The sequence below is a fragment of the Sardina pilchardus genome, chromosome 9 (assembly GCF_963854185.1).
Source record: "Sardina pilchardus chromosome 9, fSarPil1.1, whole genome shotgun sequence".
NCBI lineage: Eukaryota > Metazoa > Chordata > Actinopteri > Clupeiformes > Clupeidae > Sardina > Sardina pilchardus.
Window position 1 is genome coordinate 30,604,547 of NC_085002.1, and position 18,012 is coordinate 30,622,558.

Sequence of the window (18,012 nt, forward strand, 5' to 3'; positions counted from 1 at the left end):
CTCTCAGTAGTAACATTTGTGTGCTAACACTAGCTATCGCTAAGTTCACTAACATGGTGACAGTATAACAGTTAGCATGAAAGCTAATCAACAACTGAGCAGCTGGGTTGTTGACTAAGACGCAACAATAACACTATCATTATCGGCGTTCATCAGCAATGTGATGTGAACTGGATTTTGCTTGACGTTAATTCTGACTGTGCGCTGACTGACTGGTTACTTTCGATTTACGTTAAACCGCGCGTCGACAATTAACGCTATGGTTAGTAACGTTTAACGGATCAGTCAATAACCTACTTTAGTTCTAACAACACGGTTTAACTTTACCATTTCACCTGTACTACTCAACGTTATGCGCTAACGTAAAGTGACATACAACATCTTACGTGACACAACCATGTCATTTTTTTTTTAAATGAAAACATTCTAACATAATATCCCAACCTAGCCTGTCCCTGCAAGTTAATGTTTACAGCCGCGTTGAAAGCAAGTGTAGCAGCTAAGGCTAATTTACTTGAAGATTCTGGGCAAACTTAATGCTAAAAGTCATACAAATAATTCCGCAGTGTCGTTTAAAACCATTGAAAGTCAATTTAGCCTGTGTTAATCTGATTTGCCTATCACTGCTAGGATGACAGGCTAACTGTTAGTGTTACCTGACAGCAGGAAGGTGAGGTGGGTGGGTGCTAAGGGAAAGAGTGATGCATAACAATAAAACTATAAATGTTTTTTCTGAATACACTATCTAGGGACACTTCTGTAGAAACATCTTCCGGTATTACTATAGTTCTTTCTTCGTAGGCTATGTTAAGTTATGTGGAATGAACATGGAAAAGATCTGCTGACTACAACAGACAAAGATGCTTCTCTGTCACTTCACTTCTACAGTTGCATGCATTCATTTTTTTTCTTGACCAGCGTCATATGAAATTAGATAACAGACGTCAGCTTTTTATTGTTCCCTTTTTGTTTGAGTAGATATCCTATCTTGTCATGTAGTGTTGTGGAACAGATTATTTTAGAGCAACCTTCAACTGCACTGGGTGACAACCATTTGCATGCCATCACAGAAACGCACAGGCCTAGGTTACCATGTACATAATGCTTTGAAAATTAGATAATTGTCTTTTGTTTTATTGATCAATTAATTTTTTTCTTTTAACTAGGAATATATCATTCGTGTGCAGAGAGGTGTCACAACAGAAAACAGTTGGCAGGTAGGTCAGTTTTAAACAGGTCTTACAAGACTTTCATTTGCTTCTAGCTTCAACCTTTTTTTCTGATTTAAAAATATATTATTATTTACATTCTACTCAGGTCATTAGAAGATACAGTGACTTCGATATGTTGAATAACAGCCTATTGGTAAGTTCTATAATCAAAGTCATCTTTGAAGACACATTCACTTTCTGTACCATTACCTTTGTTACTGTACTCTACACTTGATAAAAGTGCTAGTCTGTCATGCTTCATAAAAAAAGACAAAAAGAGGATGTTGTTCCATGTCTTTTTGCTGACATTTTTCCTGACCAATTTCCTGAAGAACATATTCCTGTGCATAGCTTTCCATAGGCAACCAATTGACTATAATAGTCTGTCTTACAGATTTCTGGCCTCAGCCTACCTCTTCCCCCAAAGAAGCTTATTGGGAATATGGATAGAGAGTTCATAGCTGAACGTCAGAAAGGACTGCAGACCTATCTGAACTTCATCACACAGCACCACATCCTGTCCAGTTGTGAGCTGGTTAAAAAGTTCCTTGACACTAATAATTACTCCACAAACTACACTGGTAAGGGACGAGATAACCTAATATTCCCAAGGCAGTGGTTCTCCAGCTTTTCACAATGAGTACCACCACCGCAGAGAACAATTGGCTCTACAAGTACAACCATTAAAATACGGTTTTAATAGATTTTACATGGTACTGTTTACTGTTTTGCATTGTTTTTTTGGGTTTTTTTTCAAGAAAGAAAACTAGTTTAAATGTAACAATTATGATTATATGATAATTTATTATCAATAATGATTATATTATCTTCATTAAAATACCCGTACCTCAGTTTGAGAACCACTGTCCTAAGGGATATTCCAGTTTTGTTAGAAGTCTGAGGTCTGAGTCTGAGATGAGGGAAACTCTGGGCTTTCCATTCCAAAAAGAGATGCGAGTCAAACTCAGAATTGTATTGGCAAAAGTATTTGGTCACTTAAGTTGTCTTGACTCACATATGAACTTAAGTGACATCCCATTCTTAATTCATAGGTTATAGTATAACGTCGGTCCACTCTTTGCAGCTATAACAGCTTCAACTAGTGAGAGAACTTTCCACAAGGTTTTTGACCATTCTTCCAGAAGCGCATTTGTGAGGTGACACACTGATATTGGATGAGGAGACTCTCAGTCTCCACTCTAATTCATCCCAAAGGTGTTCTATCGGGTTGAGGTCATATAATTGTTATAAGTATCATTAAAAAGAGCATTGATATGGAACAGATAAGCACACTGGTATTAGAGATGGGATTGTAAAAGTAGGAAGTGAGGTCAAGTTGGCATAGGCGCCTGTTGCCATGGTAGCAAACTCGGCTAACTCAGGTCAGCTGGTTTTGAACCGAAAGACATTTTCATCATCTTGGATAGATCAACTAGAGTTCAGGGTTAGTCTCAGACTTTGTCAAAAAAAAAAAAAAAAACTTCTACATGTACTGTTTCTGTAATGTTTGTATTTTGAAATGGCCCAATTTCTCTTCATCCTCAGAAATAGCCTTACAGCAAGTATCCATGTTCTTCAGGTCCGATCCAAAGTGGGAGGTTGTGGAGCCTCTAAAGGACATTGGTAAGTCATTTTGAAGAATCCTGCTCTGACCATGAGTCATCCTGGAAAACCTGAAATGCAGTTGAATTAAATGTAACCGTTTTAGCAGTTGTAATTTTCCAGCCATGGAAAATACATGGAAATGAGCGAAAAAGTGAAATGGCCTGGAACATTTTGTGTGGTCCTAGAAAATTATTTCAGCATTCTCCTATCCTTTAGCTGATGGACAGAAGCTCTGTCTATTAGAGCTCCTTAAAACGGATAATGTCATCTGAAAGGGCCAAGTTATCTTCAGGATAATTTCAAAGTGGCTGGTCACGTTGGTCACACTAGTCACATGGTAGCACATGCTGGTTTGGTGACATTGCAACTGAAATGGCCTTATAGGACTTCACAACTGGTTACAGTTTCAATTGCCATATTATCTGGACCATATTTAACATATGTTTTGTAAACTTGTAGTTTTTGTGTTTTTGTCCCTTTGGAAATGACTGGATCATTACTGTATAGAGACAAAGAGTATCATTCTGATATGAATGACAATGTCCACACATAAAGTATAACTATAACAACATGAGAAACAATATAGTTGGGGATATCTTTCAGAGTGATTTTGAGGACTACAAAAAGCTGATCCACTTTAAAAAGCCATTCAGAATCTACCAAATTTTAGCCATCACATTCATCAATAAAATGAAACTTAGAACATTGTTGGAACATTGACTGACTATGACTTTGACCAGTCAGAATCCCAGGAAATGGTGAAATAAATGAAATAATCATATATAGGTAAAAACAAATAACTGCAACAACTGCATATCACCCCAAACCTCATAGATTATGATTATTTATAAAATGTTAAATCAGACCAGTGAATCTGACCTTATGGTTATTAACCGTCAACAAGTGACAATAAGCCCACAACTGGGCAACTCTGTTAGCAAACTTTCCCGTTTTCCAGTAGTAGAGTAGTTCAGCCGGGGGGAGTAGTACTCATAAAATTCTTTCAAGGTTGGCAGGTCTGCATTTGGAAAGTGACCCTCTTCAAAGAAATCTGAAAAAAAATTGTGCTTGTAGACTAAACATATGCATAAATCTTAAATAGTATATCATCACTAATGGTTCAAAAATTACAGCCCTTTGAAGCTTCAAGTCATTGCTCGGGGAGCAGTGAGGGGTTAGGTGCCTTGCTCAAGGGCACTTCAGCCGTGGTGGTCTGGTCGGGGATCGAACCGGCAACCCACCGGTTACAAGCCCGATACGCTAACCAGTACACCACGGCTGCCCCCCTTTTTGTTCAACTTGCAGTATTATTGTCTCCTTATTTCACACACATTAGTGAAACTATGTGAATAGAAGCACATTTTCCTGTTGAATTAAAAAAAATCCAATCAGATCAGATTGCAAAGCTCTGAAAATGGCTATAAATTCATTATGGGGGAATTCTCCCATGCACGTAAGTCAAGTCAAGTCAAGTCAAGTCATGTCAAGTCATATTTTATTTATATAGCACATTTAAAAGCAACAGCATTGCACCAAAGTGCTTTACATAAAACAAATAGATAACAATAATAATTAAATTATTAATAATAATAATCATCAATAATAATAACAATAATAATAATACAATATTTAATACGTAAGGGTGCGTAACTTAAAAAAAAAAAACATGTAACTACATGCATTTCACTCTAGGCGAATCTGCCCTCCACTTAAATCTGTCATTTACACGTGGTAGAGGGAGTTACGTGTTTTGGGTGGAGCAACCCCAGAATCTGGATGTTTCCAACTCTTGCGTGCATTCTGCCATGGCTTTAAGAGTCATTGCACGAGAAAACCAGGCAAAACCAACAGGAGGTAGGAAGATGGGGGTCGGCCAAATCGGCTCATACTTTGTATATGTGATAAGTATGTGGAACTATGAACAGCCATATACTTAAAACCCTCGAACTCTTTTTTGTTGTGGAGTTCTGGGGCCCCTCTCAGAGAACCTCAAAAATCCAACAATTCATGGCTGAAAATGACTGAAATTGCCATTTCTACCCTGATTATCCTGATAAAGATATGAACATGAGCTTTATGTTTCCATAGAGCTTAGGTAGAATAGTTTTAAAGACCAAAAGGTGCACTAGGGGGTTATCTGCACCACTGAAAGCAGAAATTTCATCCCTCTAAAATTGGTCATTTTTAGGAGGCATTATCTCACATTCGCAGTGGCTTTGGTGGATGGTTTTACTGTTGCTGGACAGAGGAACATCTTCTGATTCAAAAACAATTGTCGTCTAATTGGGCCACACATAATGTGCGCCGTGCCAGGAGGGTCTTTGCGGGGGGTTTTCGGGTTTTGGAGTATAATAAACCAGGCAATAATATCTCACTATAGGGTAATTTATGGTCAAATTTTTGTGTCACTGTATGACAAATTGTTAAAGAAAGCTTTAATTAACTAGAAAAGCACTCAAAGAGTGCAGACCTCTGCATGCATTGTTGTTCTGGGTTGTCATACATTTGAAACTAGACTATTCAGATTGCCACCGAGTGGCCATACCATGCCATTACATCGCAAACATCTGGCATTACATCTGTTTGTGATGTAATGCCATGGTATGGCCATGTGATGGCGATCTGGGCCCGTATTCACAAAGAATTTTAGGGCTAAAAGTAGCTCCTAACTGGCGAATTTGGGGAGGAACTCCTAAAAATAATGGGCGTGTCACTCCTAACTTTATGACACCTAATTTTTTTCACTAAAAGTTATTCACAAAGCATTTTAAGCCTAAAAGTAGCTCCTAAGTCTAGGACAGTGTAAAAGAACTCGAGAGGACTTCTAACTCACTAAGACCTATTCACAACCCGCTTTTAGTGGCATTTCACGTCGCGATGTTTTGAAATGACCGTGCAGTGCAGGAGCTCGCTGTCATGCAAGGGAATAAATGTGCATTGCAACTAAGGATGCAAATGCAATAATGCCACCGACAACCAAAACCACCATTGCATGTAGGCTAAACTAAATGTAACGTCTCATTGTGCCTAATTAAATTAAATCGCTTCTCCTCTTTGCAAATATAGGCTACGTGTTTTCATGCAGATTAATTTAAAACATGTTGCAAAGATACTGCTCCAGTCCATAGTGTTTCATTAAGCCTAGGCTTGCTTTACTCTTTATTCATTAAGGCTATGCCTATTTATTCATCATCTTCCATCCTTCACAGTCCGACATAGCGCACGCATTCTCACCAGCTAAGACCTAACACCTGTCACTCAACTCGTCATTGTAGGGGAGGTTTGCCATCATTCCCGCGTTATAATCACCAGCCAATCAAGGTGGTCACTTTCATCAAGCTCGTGCATGAGTAATGACGTCAACCATAGCAACGAAGACTCACTTTTAGTTTAGGAGTGGGCGTTTCTCCTTACTAAAAGTAGGTCTGAAAGGCTTTGTGAATAACTTTTAGGGGAAAACTCCTAACTAAAATCTTCTAGCGCGATTTAGGAGTACTCTTAGTGGTAAGATAAGATGCTTTGTGAATACGGGCCCAGAATATGATTTATCATAGGCCAAAACACGACAAATCCTGCTAAAGACCCTCCTGGCACGGCACACATTATGTGTGGCCCAATTAGACGACAATTGTTTTTGAATCAGTAGATGTTCCTTTCTCCAGCAACAGTAAAACCATCCACCAAAGCCACTGCGAATACGAGATAATGCTTCTTAAAAATGACCGAAATTTAGAGGGAGGAAAATTCTGCTTTCAGTGGTGTAGATAACCCCTCGGTGCACCTTTTGGTCTTTAAAACTATGCTACTTCTAGTAGCACTTGTTCATAGTTCAATAGTACAAAGTATGAGCCGATTTGGCCGACCCCCATCTTCCCACCTCTGCCTGGTTTTCTCATGCAATGACTCTTAAGCGCCTTTCCAGTTACGCACTCCGCAGGGCTGTATTTAGGTCGAGCGCCACTACAAGGTGAAACAGCATATTGCCCGATGTCGGCAGTAGGCCTAGTTCTAAATATATGTTGGCAACACAGAGCGTTACAAATTTACATTACAGTATCAAATTCGAAGCTTACTGCCGACGTCAGCACGTCTTAAAGGGATATTCCGCCATTTTTGGAAATACGCTCATTTTCCACCTCCCCTCGAGCAAATCAATCGATATTTACCTTGTTCCCGTTCATCCAGCCATTCTGTGAGTCTGGCGATACAACTTTTAGCTTCAGCCTAGCATAGATCATTGAATCGGATTAGACCATTAGCTTCTCGCCTGCTAGCTTCATGTTTAAAAGTGACTAAGATTTCTGGTAATTTTCCCATTTAAAACGTGTCTCCTCTCAAGTTAGAAAGTGCAATAAGACCAACTGAAAATGAAACCTGCCGTTTTTCTAGGCTGATTTGACATGGAACTACACTCTCATCTGGCGTAATAATCAAGGCAACTTGCACACTACTGGCACTACTACTGCTTGTTGTCTATGGGGACTATTTTCAGATGCTGCGTACAATATCACTGCGCCTATGGTACGTTTGCAAGTTGCCTCGATTATTACGCCAGATGAGAGTGTAGTTCCATGTCAAATCAGCCTAGAAAAACGCCAGGTTTCATTTTCAGTTGGTCTTATTGCACTTTCTAACTTGAGAGGAGACACGTTTTAAATGGGAAAATTACCAGAAATCTTAGTCACTTTTAAACATGAAGCTAGCAGGCGAGAAGCTAATGGTCTAATCCGATTCAATGATCTATGCTAGGCTGAAGCTAAAAGTTGTATCGCCAGACTCACAGAATGGCTGGATGAACGAGAACAAGGTAAATATCGATTGTTTTGCTCGAGGGGAGGTGGAAAATGAGCGTATTTCCAAAAATGGCGGAATATCCCTTTAACTCTTTATAAACAAACTTCAAAGCAGAAGTGAAAGTAGTTTCTTTGTAAAGCTATGTGATGACACACCATTTTACTGTAGGCCGTTCTTTATTCAGTTCACCTTGCTTACGTTTCCAAAATAAAAGACTGGTTGGTGTTCTTTCTGGATTTAGATGGCATTCAGAAGGTCAGTGAGAAAGTCCATGTTCCACGTTTTCATACCAACTTAAATTAAGGAGGTGGTGGATCAGTCTCGTTGTTTTTAAAATAAATCACGTCTCTTTCATAAGGCCGCCTTGATTTCGAACTTACGCGATGTGGGTGTGTTAGAAACTGGAACGGCAGAATAGGCGTAACATAGAAGTGCGTATCTGAAACTCGTAAAAGAAAAAAAGCTTACACGCTATTAACCTGCAAGGGAAAAATTCCCCCTTAGTTTTTGCCATCAAACTACAGAGACACTTGCCCAATTTAAACAAACTGATCAGGCAGTTGCTTGAATGGGTAGATGGGTTATAATTTGAATGGTTTAGTAGAGATGCGCTCAGCTGCAACACCACTCTCTGCAAGGCATTGTGGTCCTTCCCTCTTTGACCTTAGTGTAAAAAGTAAAAAAAAAATGTAAAAAGTAAAAAAAACCCCATTAAACATAAGAAAAATAAAAAAACAAAGCATTCAGAAAATATAGCCGCAAGCGGTGATGGCGGGCCCGAGCACCTGCGGTGCGGACCTGTGACGTTTCAGAATCTAACAAAGCAACATGTGCGAGATTTGCTTAATTTTCGTGAATGTATGTGTCACTCAGCAAATGTGTAAAAATTCCTTTTTTAACTTTCCAGGCTGGCGGATACGAAAGAAGTATTTCCTTATTAAAAACAAAGATCAGCCCAAAGAGCGGCAGGTCTTAAGTTGGGTGAGTTTTGTGTTTATTCCTGCATACAAATCCTTGGGCAAAGCAAATGTTGCACTTTCAGGAAATCAAGTGCAGAGCTCTACTCAAAAGAAGTTTATTCTGCTTGCCTATTGCATAAGCTTCATTCACCTTCTCTGCCTTGTTTACCTGTTTGTAAAAAATGCGAGCCTTTATGATTATACTCTTTGAGGACTTCAGCACCAGGCAAGGCTCGACTTACTGGTTTTACTCAAGAACATGTTTTCATCCTAAAAACAACACACACACATTCATATTTTCATACAAACCAGGCTCATTCATGAGTCTTGACATAAAAAAGAATATTTTTCTTACCTGAAGAGTTTACACTTTTCTTTAGTAACGTTTGGTTTCAGCGACTGTGTTAATAGGAAGTAGGAAACAACGTTTAGTTAGGGACTCTTAGCTGGACTTAACAGTGCTTTTGGTCATAAGACAAAATGCATAATGAATACAGGCTGTGTTCAACTTCTTCCAGCGTTGTGCAGATCTGGCTGAACATGATCCTTGTTTGTATTGTAAGAAGTCGGGCAGCTCCAAGGTATGGAATGCGCCCACTAATTTGACGTTACCGGAACAGAAATAAGGCAATGTGTGCTGCCTTCAGAAACCCTCCTTGTTATAGCCTCTCTGTTCACTTTCAAGTTGTGCAATATTTCGGTTTACAGTATCTGTAGGATGCCTGTGGACACTACCAGAGAAGTGTAAGGCTGTTTTGAACTTTGTTAGTGGTTTGAAAATGACCATTTATTTTGACATGGTTGTATGCCCGCTTCAACGCACACATTTTGTTGCTAATGCAAATAATTGTCTATCTTAAAACTCCTCAGATTAACACAATTATACTCCCAAACGAAAAATTATTAACCATAAATAGACCTCAGGTTGTTTTTACTCTGGAGCACCCCTTGAAGAGGCTAATTCGTGTTAAGCAGCACTGTTTTTTCCCCTACCATTAGTACTCGGTGACATCGAGCAACAGGGCTCTATGTTAAAATGGCCAGAATTCTCTTTGAAATGACCCTAGTAAGAAAATGAATGTGGGTTGGAATGTATGTGTTTCCACCCCTGGTTGTAAATGGTTTGTGACAGAAGGTATGGTAAGCAAATTTTTAACAGATTTAAGGTCATTTTTATCCACAGATTGGATTTGGTCCTGATAAATTTCTCTCTGACAAAGATTTGCTATCCTCTATGAAGATGCTGCCTTCACTGTCTGTAAGTGTCTACTTACTGTTCCACACAGAATTTTGATTGACTTCCACAATTAAACTCTGTGTTGTTTGAACTGTGATGTCTGGTAAACATGGTCATATTGAGTAAAAAACATACTAATGGCAGTTATGTGTAATACTCATGAAGTCATTGCATTCCTATACAACGGTGTCAAATGATTTTTAGGAAACTTTTGAAAGTATCCATTTCCAAAGCAATGAAGGTCCTCTATAACAGTGTTTTTCAACCTTTTTTGAGCCAAGGCACACTTTTTTCATTGAAAAAATCCTGAGGCACACCACCAGCCGAAAATTTTAAATAAAATGAAATTTTATTGAAAATGAAATTAAATAAAAATCTGTAGCCCGCATTAACGATATCAAGTCATTCTTCTCAAAGTGTCTTGAATAGGAATCAAATGAACACAAAGAAAATTATTTCTATTCACTCTTTTTTAGACCACTTAGGTGAAATTGGATCATTTCCCACGGCACACCTAACAATGTGTCACGGCACACTAGTGTGCCACGGCACAGTGGTTGAAAAACACTGCTCTATAACCGCTTAATATTGTGCGTATTATTGTTAATATTGTTATAGTTATGTAGCTCTAACAAACAAGGCTTATAAACAAGAGCTGGCATAAAGACTCAATGATGCTCTTCAAGTGACAACGCACCATTTATAAGTCAATTAGCATTTCTTCAGAAATTAATGTTTTAAAACACACAGTAATGGTCTGTAAATTATAGGTATTTTACTTTTACTTGAGGTGTGACTCACATTTTTGATTCACTGCTCCTTTTCAAAGTTGCATATTTATCAAATTTCAGGGGGTGATGCATAATGATTCGAATCGTAACCACAAACTTGGTGCATAGGCTCACCACCACACCTCATGGACAAACACCAAATTTCCTAGGAGGTGTTAAAACGGAAGGTTACTTAACGTAACTGTGGTTCTCTGAGAATATGAGTGAGGTATCTCACTATGGGAAGTGCCTTCAGGCGTGACCAACCACGGAAGCACCTATTGCACCACGTCTGTCTAAAGACAGACCAATTGCAGCCTAGCGGAGGAGCCCATACGTCACCCCTTTATATTCGGCTGCGCAACCCTCTGTGCTCATTCTCAGGCATGCTTTCTCCCGTGCACAGATGCAAAACGGGCGTATTGGTGAGATACCTCACTCATATTCTCAGAGAACCACAGTTACGTTAAGTAACCTTCCGTTCTCTTTCGAACATTCGTTCGGTATCTCACTATGGGAGGATATAGCCAACTCCCGTATTGCATGCCTTCCGAAGCAAAAAGTTCAATATGACGAACTTAGAGGGTTCATTTTACTCGTCCGAAGTTCCCACACCAAGCACTGTATGCGCCAAGGACGGTGCTGTCACATCCAGTCTATAATAACGAATAAACGTGTCGGGGGTTGTCCAACAGCCCGCTGCACATACGTCTTGAACAGAAATCCCTCGGAAAAATGCCCAAGAAGTGCCCATTCCCCGAGTAGAATGCGCTCTGAGGCGCTCGGGGGGCTGAACTCCGCTGGCTGCATACGCCGACCTGATAGCGTTAACCAGCCAGTGTGAAAAGCGTTGCGTTGAGATGGGCTTTCCTGTGTGAGGAGGAGCCCACGACACGAAAAGCTGGTCGCTTTTCCTCATACCCCTCGTCCTGTCTACGTACGTCTTTAGTGCACGGACAGGGCACAAGCAATGCAGCCTCCGCTCCTCTGATGAGGAGAAAGGAGGAGGGTGAAAGGCCCGTAGCTCAATGGCCTTGCCGACATATGACGACATGATCACTTTCGGAATGAAAGCGGGGTTCGGTTTCAACGTTACCGCTGTCAGACTTTCGTTAAACTTCATGCACGTCGGGTGAATCGAAAGTGCCTGTAGTTCGCTCACTCTCTTTGCTGAGACCAAAGCCAGAAGCAAAGTCGTCTTCAGCGTGAGATGTTTCATCTCAATGCTCTCCAAAGGTTCGAAAGGGGCTTTCGAGAGAGCTTTCAGGACCATGGGCAGGTCCCAAGAAGGCATAGTAGGTCTGGGTGGCGGGCGTAACCGGCGCACACCTTTCATGAATTGCTTAATCAATGGGTGGCAACCTACCGAGAGTGTGCCAAACTCGACATGACAAGCAGATATAGCTGCCAAGTAAACTTTAATAGTGGAGAAGGCTTTGCCCTTGTCCAGAAGATCTTGCAGAAAACACAATACATCGGTAACTGAGCACTGGAAAGAGATGACTTCTCTGTTCTCACACCATTTCTCAAATACACGCCATTTACAGTCGTAAAGTGTGCGCGTTGATGGGGCTCTGGCACTCTGAATAGTGGCAATGACCTCGGGAGGGAGACCTGCAGCATTCAAGTTTAACCGCTGACGGGCCAGACCCAGAGTGCTAGACGGTCTGGTCTGGGATGTAGAATTTGCCCTCGCGCCTGAGACAGTAAGTCTCTGCGGAGAGGGAGAGGCCAGGGTGTCCCGGCTAACATCTGGCTGATCTCCGCTAACCACAGCCTCCCGGGCCAATTCGGGGCTACTAACAGCAGAGATAGCCCGTGCTCTCTTACTCTGGCGAGTGTTGGAGATATTAGGCTGAGTGGTGGGAATGCGTAAAGAAGCGCATTCGGCCACGGCTGTGTCAGCGCATCCACACCCAGCGGTGCATCTGCGTCTTTGAGAGAAAAGAACAGTGGGCATTGAGCGTTTTCGTGCGAGGCGAAGAGATCTACGGCAGCTTTGCCGTATTTCTCCCAGATCTGACTGACAACTTGCGGGTGTAGTTTCCATTCTCCGTAGAGGGGGTTCCCCCTGGAGAGAAGGTCCGCCCCGGTGTTCATGATTCCTGGAACGTGCGTCGCTCTTAGCGAGCTGATCCGGGTGCTGCCCCAAAGAATCAGTCTGCGCGCCAGGCTGTGAAGTTGAAGGGAGCATGTCCCTCCCTGGCGATTGATATAAGCCACTACAGTTGTATTGTCTGTTCTGATTAGGACGTGACAACCGTGTATGCGTGGGAGAAAATGTTCCAGCGCTAGGAACACTGCCAGAAGTTCGAGAAAATTTATGTGTTTCTCTCGAAGCCATACTGGCCATGTCCCGTTGGCAGATCTGCCCTCGTGGACTGCCCCCCATCCCGTGAGGGACGCATCCGTCGTGATTACCTTTCTCTCGTACACAACTCCCAGGGGAGAGCCTGAACGGAGCGTTTGTGGGTTTTTCCACCAGTTGAGTGCTGTGAGGCACACCGGTGATATTTTCACTATGCGTCTGAGGTGTCTCCGGGGGCATAATCGCAGGGAGGCCACCCACCTCTGAAAATCCCTCATTCTCAGTAGTGCGAACGGGATCACTGACGTTGATGAGGCCATCAGCCCCAGTAAACGGAGGCATGTCCTGAAGGAAACCGTCTTGTTCCTGCGGAACAGGCAGAGACATTGGTGAAACGCTTTGATTCGCTCTTCGGACAGCGTTGCACGGAATGAAACAGAATTGATCTGGATGCCCAGATATTCTATTGTCTGAGAGGGAGTCAGATGACTCTTTGTGTAATTGATGTTGAAACCCAAGCTCGACAGATGGGCTATGAGTGTTGCAGTATGACGTTCCGCCTGATCGCGCGTCGCAGCGCACAGGAGGTAATCGTCCAGAAAAGCAGATATTCTGATTCCCGACTGTCTGAGGGGAGTCAGTGCTGCCTCTATAACTTTGGTAAAAGTCCTGGGGGCTAGACTTAGCCCGTAGGGGACTGAAAGGAATTCGTAAACCCTTCCCTGAAAAGCGAATCTCAGGTATTTTCTGTGTGGGTTGAACACGCCAATATGCAGATATGCGTCGCGAAGATCGCATGTAGTGAACCAGTCCCCTGGACGTATTGAACGAAACAGAGTGTTGTACGTGAGCATTCTGAACGTGAATTTTCTGAAGTGTTTGTTCAGAACTCTTAAGTCTAGAATAGGACGTAGTCCCCCACCCTTCTTTGGTACAAGAAAGTATCGGGAGAAAAACCCCTGACTCTCTTGTAGCGGAACCTTTCTGATCGCCCCTTTGCTCAATAAGGAGTTTATTTCTGACTCCAGAACGTGAGCGGCTTCTCCAGTTGCAGCTGACGCTATTACCCCGTTGAACTTGGGGGGTCTCATAGCGAAAGACAGCCTCAGGCCCCTTTGTATTGTCGAGAAAACCCACGGGTTTACACCGCACGCTTGCCAGCTCGCTGCTCTCGCAGTGAGTGATTCTGACATGTTCGTTATTGACGGCGCTCGAGTACACTCTTGTAGACTGAGGGGAGAATGACTGTCCCCAGTTCGAGCTGATATATTTTTTATTTTTATTTTCTCTGCTGAATAAAGCTGCGCCCTTGGCATTATGCCTGGATGCGTCAGCGTGAACTTTATTTGTGAGTGTGTGTGGGGACACCATGTTTGTGAACCGTGGGCTGGGGGGGAAACAATGCCCGTGCCACGGTGAACAGAGGGGACGAACGTCACCTGCCGTCTCGTTCTCTTCGGAGAGGGAGGGTGGCAAGGTGAATGTCCGGGGGGAGAGCATTTCAGGTAGCCCGTGGTGCTGACTGCCTCCCCCGATAGGAAACACATGTCCTAATTCTCTCGCCTCTTTTTGTTGCCCGGAGGGTAAGAGGCGCGGTGTTTTGCAGCGGTGGCTGCAAACGAAGGTCTATTTCCCTGCCGGTAGTTAGAGGCTCTCGGCTGCTGTCCAGGAGGCGGGTTTTCCGCCTGCCTGCGGGGTTCCGCCTGCTGGGGTCTCGGTGTACGAAAAGCCGGTCGGTACTGATAGCCCTGATAGCCCTGTGACTGGGCCGGGGCTCTCTGTTGAGCAGCTGCGAACGGAGGTCGCGTCGCTGGTTTCCTGGGCAGGCACACATCGAAAGCTTCGCCCTCTTTCTTCTGTGTGTCGCATCTCTTCCGCATGTTCTCAATAGTCGGCCCGAAGAGTTCCTTCGTGTCGACGGGTGCGTCGAGATAGGAGACCTTCTCTCTGTCGCTTAGGCTAGACAGGTTTAGCCACAGGGAACGCTCGCCTGCGACCGCGAGGCCCATCGCGCGCCCGCAGCTCTGGACTGCGCCTCGTGAGGCGCTGAGCGACTGATCTGCTATAATGCAAATCTCTTCCCAGATCGCCGGGTTCGCTGCACCGGCGTCTAGCTGTCTACCCATCTCCTCCAACAGCTCTGCTTGATAGGCAGTGAGGAGGGAGGTAGTGTTCAGAGCCCTCACGGCCAAGCCACAGGACTTATAAATCTTCTGGTACATGGAGGAGGTGAAGCGCTCCATTTTACCAGGAAGCGTGAGCCCAGATGTTGTAAGCGTAGCCTTTGGATTTAGGTGGCGCGCCACAGAGGGCTCGATCACGGGCGGGCTGGAGAGCCCTAGCTCTTCCATGCCACTAACATCCAACATGGCAAAACCCTTGACGGGTACGCGGTGGGAAAAAGGTTTATCCCAGTAGCGTGCCATTTCCTTCATGCACGCGGGCAAAGCTGGCAGCAGGTGTTTGGCAGGGGGGAGGCGCGAGGGGAGCCTCTTGCCGTCGTACAGATCCCTCTCAGCTCCAGGGGCTCCAGGGGAAACTGGCCATTCCACTCCTAGCTTAGCCGCGGCCCGTTTACAGACTTCTACGAAGGCGAAATCAGTCGAAGCCTGGGGTTCGCCGCCCTGAGAGCTAGGCGGACGGGACGGTTCTGTGCGGAGGAAAGTTCCCTCCTCATCGTCCTCTTGGTCATCACGGAGGATGTTGGAAATCATGTCCTCATCCTCCTCTTCCTCAATGTCGGCCACAGCCGCGCCGCAATCACCCAGCAGGTCCTCTTCCAACGTCAGCGCTGGCTGCGCGCTGGAAGATTCCAAGTCCATAAACTCGCCCCAGTCTCGAATTGAAGGCGGTAGGACCGTCTTAACGACGTTTTCTCCTGCCTGGGAGTGGGCATTAAGAGGGGGGTCGCCTCTTGAGGTCGCTGCAACGCGGAGGCGACGTTCCAAAATTTTGGCCGACATGCCGCGGCAATGGTCGCAGCTGTCCGGATCCGCCAATGATGCCTGGGCATGTTTAATGCCCATGCACACGATGCACATAACATGCGGGTCTTTCCCCGAAATCATGGCTCCACAGGCAGCGAGACAAGGACGCGATGAAGCGTCCTTCGCCTGGTCGGCCAGTCCACTGGTGGATGTGGCCATATCGAGCAATGATTTATTTTATTTAAGTATTTGTTGTCTTTTGCTCGCCTTAACGCGTTAGCAAGAAGAAAAGTGCTAATGAAAGCGCTCAGCCAATAAGCAAACCTACGCCCGGGGATAGAGCCTTGACGGTCTATCGGTGGACAGTTAAGCAGGATGCCAAGCTGAGGAAGGTAGTGGTCTTCACGGGGAAGAAAGCGAGAATGAGCACAGAGGGTTGCGCAGCCGAATATAAAGGGGTGACGTATGGGCTCCTCCCCTAGGCTGCAATTGGTCTGTCTTTAGACAGACGTGGTGCAATAGGTGCTTCCGTGGTTGGTCACGCCTGAAGGCGCTTCCCATAGTGAGATACTGAACGAATGTTCGAAAGAGAACTGACACTTGTCAATATCTCAAGAGCAACACGACATACAGTAGAAATGTGATATTTGCTTATACTTCATCACATTTGCTGAGTGACCTTTAATCTTTTCCTACTTTGAATACAGTAATGGCTCCTTGTGGTTATATGTATACTGTAGGCCTGTCAAAATATCATGTTGATTTCGATTAATTGATTACTGAAAGAATAACGTGTACCGACTAACTGACGAACTCTCTTAACTGACGAATTAAATTGACTTTACCACAATGAATTACCTTGGTGTTAGGGTAACCTACTGCACACTTAAACAATGAGTGGAAACTTCAGCCATTTGCATTTGCCATGCTAGAAAAAACATCTTCTGAGAATCGTGAAATATTAGGTCTACCGGTACCTTATCAGTAGATAGGCCGTATAGCTCTTTGGAGATTTTCTGCATGTTGTTAGTCTTTGACCTCCACAGCAAAAGCATTTTCATTGTGTACAAGGGGAGCAAGCTATGGGTAGTAGGCTATTTACAAAGGCAAAATATTGAAATATCTTTTAAAATATGTTTATAGCAAAATGGATGCATGCAATTAATTTAGATTAATTAATTAATTAAACACAGACTATGTAATTAATTAGATTATTTTTTTTTTTTTACCGCTTGACAGCCCTAATTTATTTATGTCTTGCAAACAGACATGACAGTGGTTGCTGCCCTTACAATGACAGGGTGTCATCTCATGTAGGTATTTATTTATTTGTTTGTTTGTCTGTCCAGTGTCCCTTCATATACCCTGTCACCTTCGCCACCACAAATGAATCTTCTGCACTGATAATTAGGCTGTTCAATGAGAAAGGAACACTCAGAGACCACATCTGTAAGGTAAGAATTCTGTCCCCTCACATTTTTCATTGATGTTGCACCTCTTTTGTTGATGTTTATTTTTTTGTCAACGTGTAGATGTAGCTTCAGTATATATGTACCTCATGGTGGATCTGCAGTAATGTCACCAGCTGACAATTGGTTGTTTCGATTCACACAGTCTGTGTCAACTTTAGCAGTCTATTTTTCAGGAATTTTATGAATTTTTGTATACATTCATCCTAGTTTTAAAGACAAGTGGTGTCACTGTTTGAAATCATCTTTTTAATCCCAGGTGAAACCCAAAGAGCCCTTCCTGAAGAAATACTGTAATCCTAAAAAGATACAGGGCCTGGAACTTCAGCAGATCAGGACATATGGGAGGCAGATCTTGGAGGTGAGCAACAAAACTGAAGAATATCAACTTTAGGACTGGATTTAGGATGCTGTTGGTGTTGAATGCTGGTTATTTTATCAAAATGTCAACACTTGGTGTATTGATCTTAACACAGTTGTGTTAAAATGTTGTCATTTTATACTGTAGGCCCTCAAATTTCTTCATGATAAAGGATTTGCATACGGTCACCTACATGCCTCCAATATCCTAGTAGAAGATAACACATGCAAGCTGCTGGACATAGAGAATTCTCTTCTGGGTCTACCCTCCTACTACAGGCCTTATGTAACACAATTCAGAAAAATCAGTGTAAGTGTTTAATTGGTATTCATCATCATGTTCATAGATACGCCAACAACTTGACTTGATTT

General features: G+C 43.2%; 1 protein-coding gene across 4 annotated transcripts in view; it reads left to right on the forward strand.

The window, feature by feature from the left end:
• Positions 1 to 18,012, forward strand: part of pxk (PX domain containing serine/threonine kinase) — a 43,937-nt gene that overhangs the window by 583 nt on the left and 25,342 nt on the right. For 3 of the 4 annotated variants that reach the window (XM_062544700.1, XM_062544701.1, XM_062544699.1), the window contains exons 2-10: positions 1,167 to 1,217; positions 1,318 to 1,365; positions 1,606 to 1,792; positions 2,757 to 2,834; positions 8,518 to 8,591; positions 9,753 to 9,827; positions 17,161 to 17,265; positions 17,540 to 17,641; positions 17,789 to 17,950. In XM_062544700.1, the coding sequence (XP_062400684.1) occupies positions 1,167 to 1,217; positions 1,318 to 1,365; positions 1,606 to 1,792; positions 2,757 to 2,834; positions 8,518 to 8,591; positions 9,753 to 9,827; positions 17,161 to 17,265; positions 17,540 to 17,641; positions 17,789 to 17,950 (882 nt within the window). The remainder of the gene's footprint in view (positions 1 to 1,166; positions 1,218 to 1,317; positions 1,366 to 1,605; positions 1,793 to 2,756; positions 2,835 to 8,517; positions 8,592 to 9,752; positions 9,828 to 17,160; positions 17,266 to 17,539; positions 17,642 to 17,788; positions 17,951 to 18,012) is intronic. The other variant, XM_062544702.1, reaches the window with a different exon arrangement.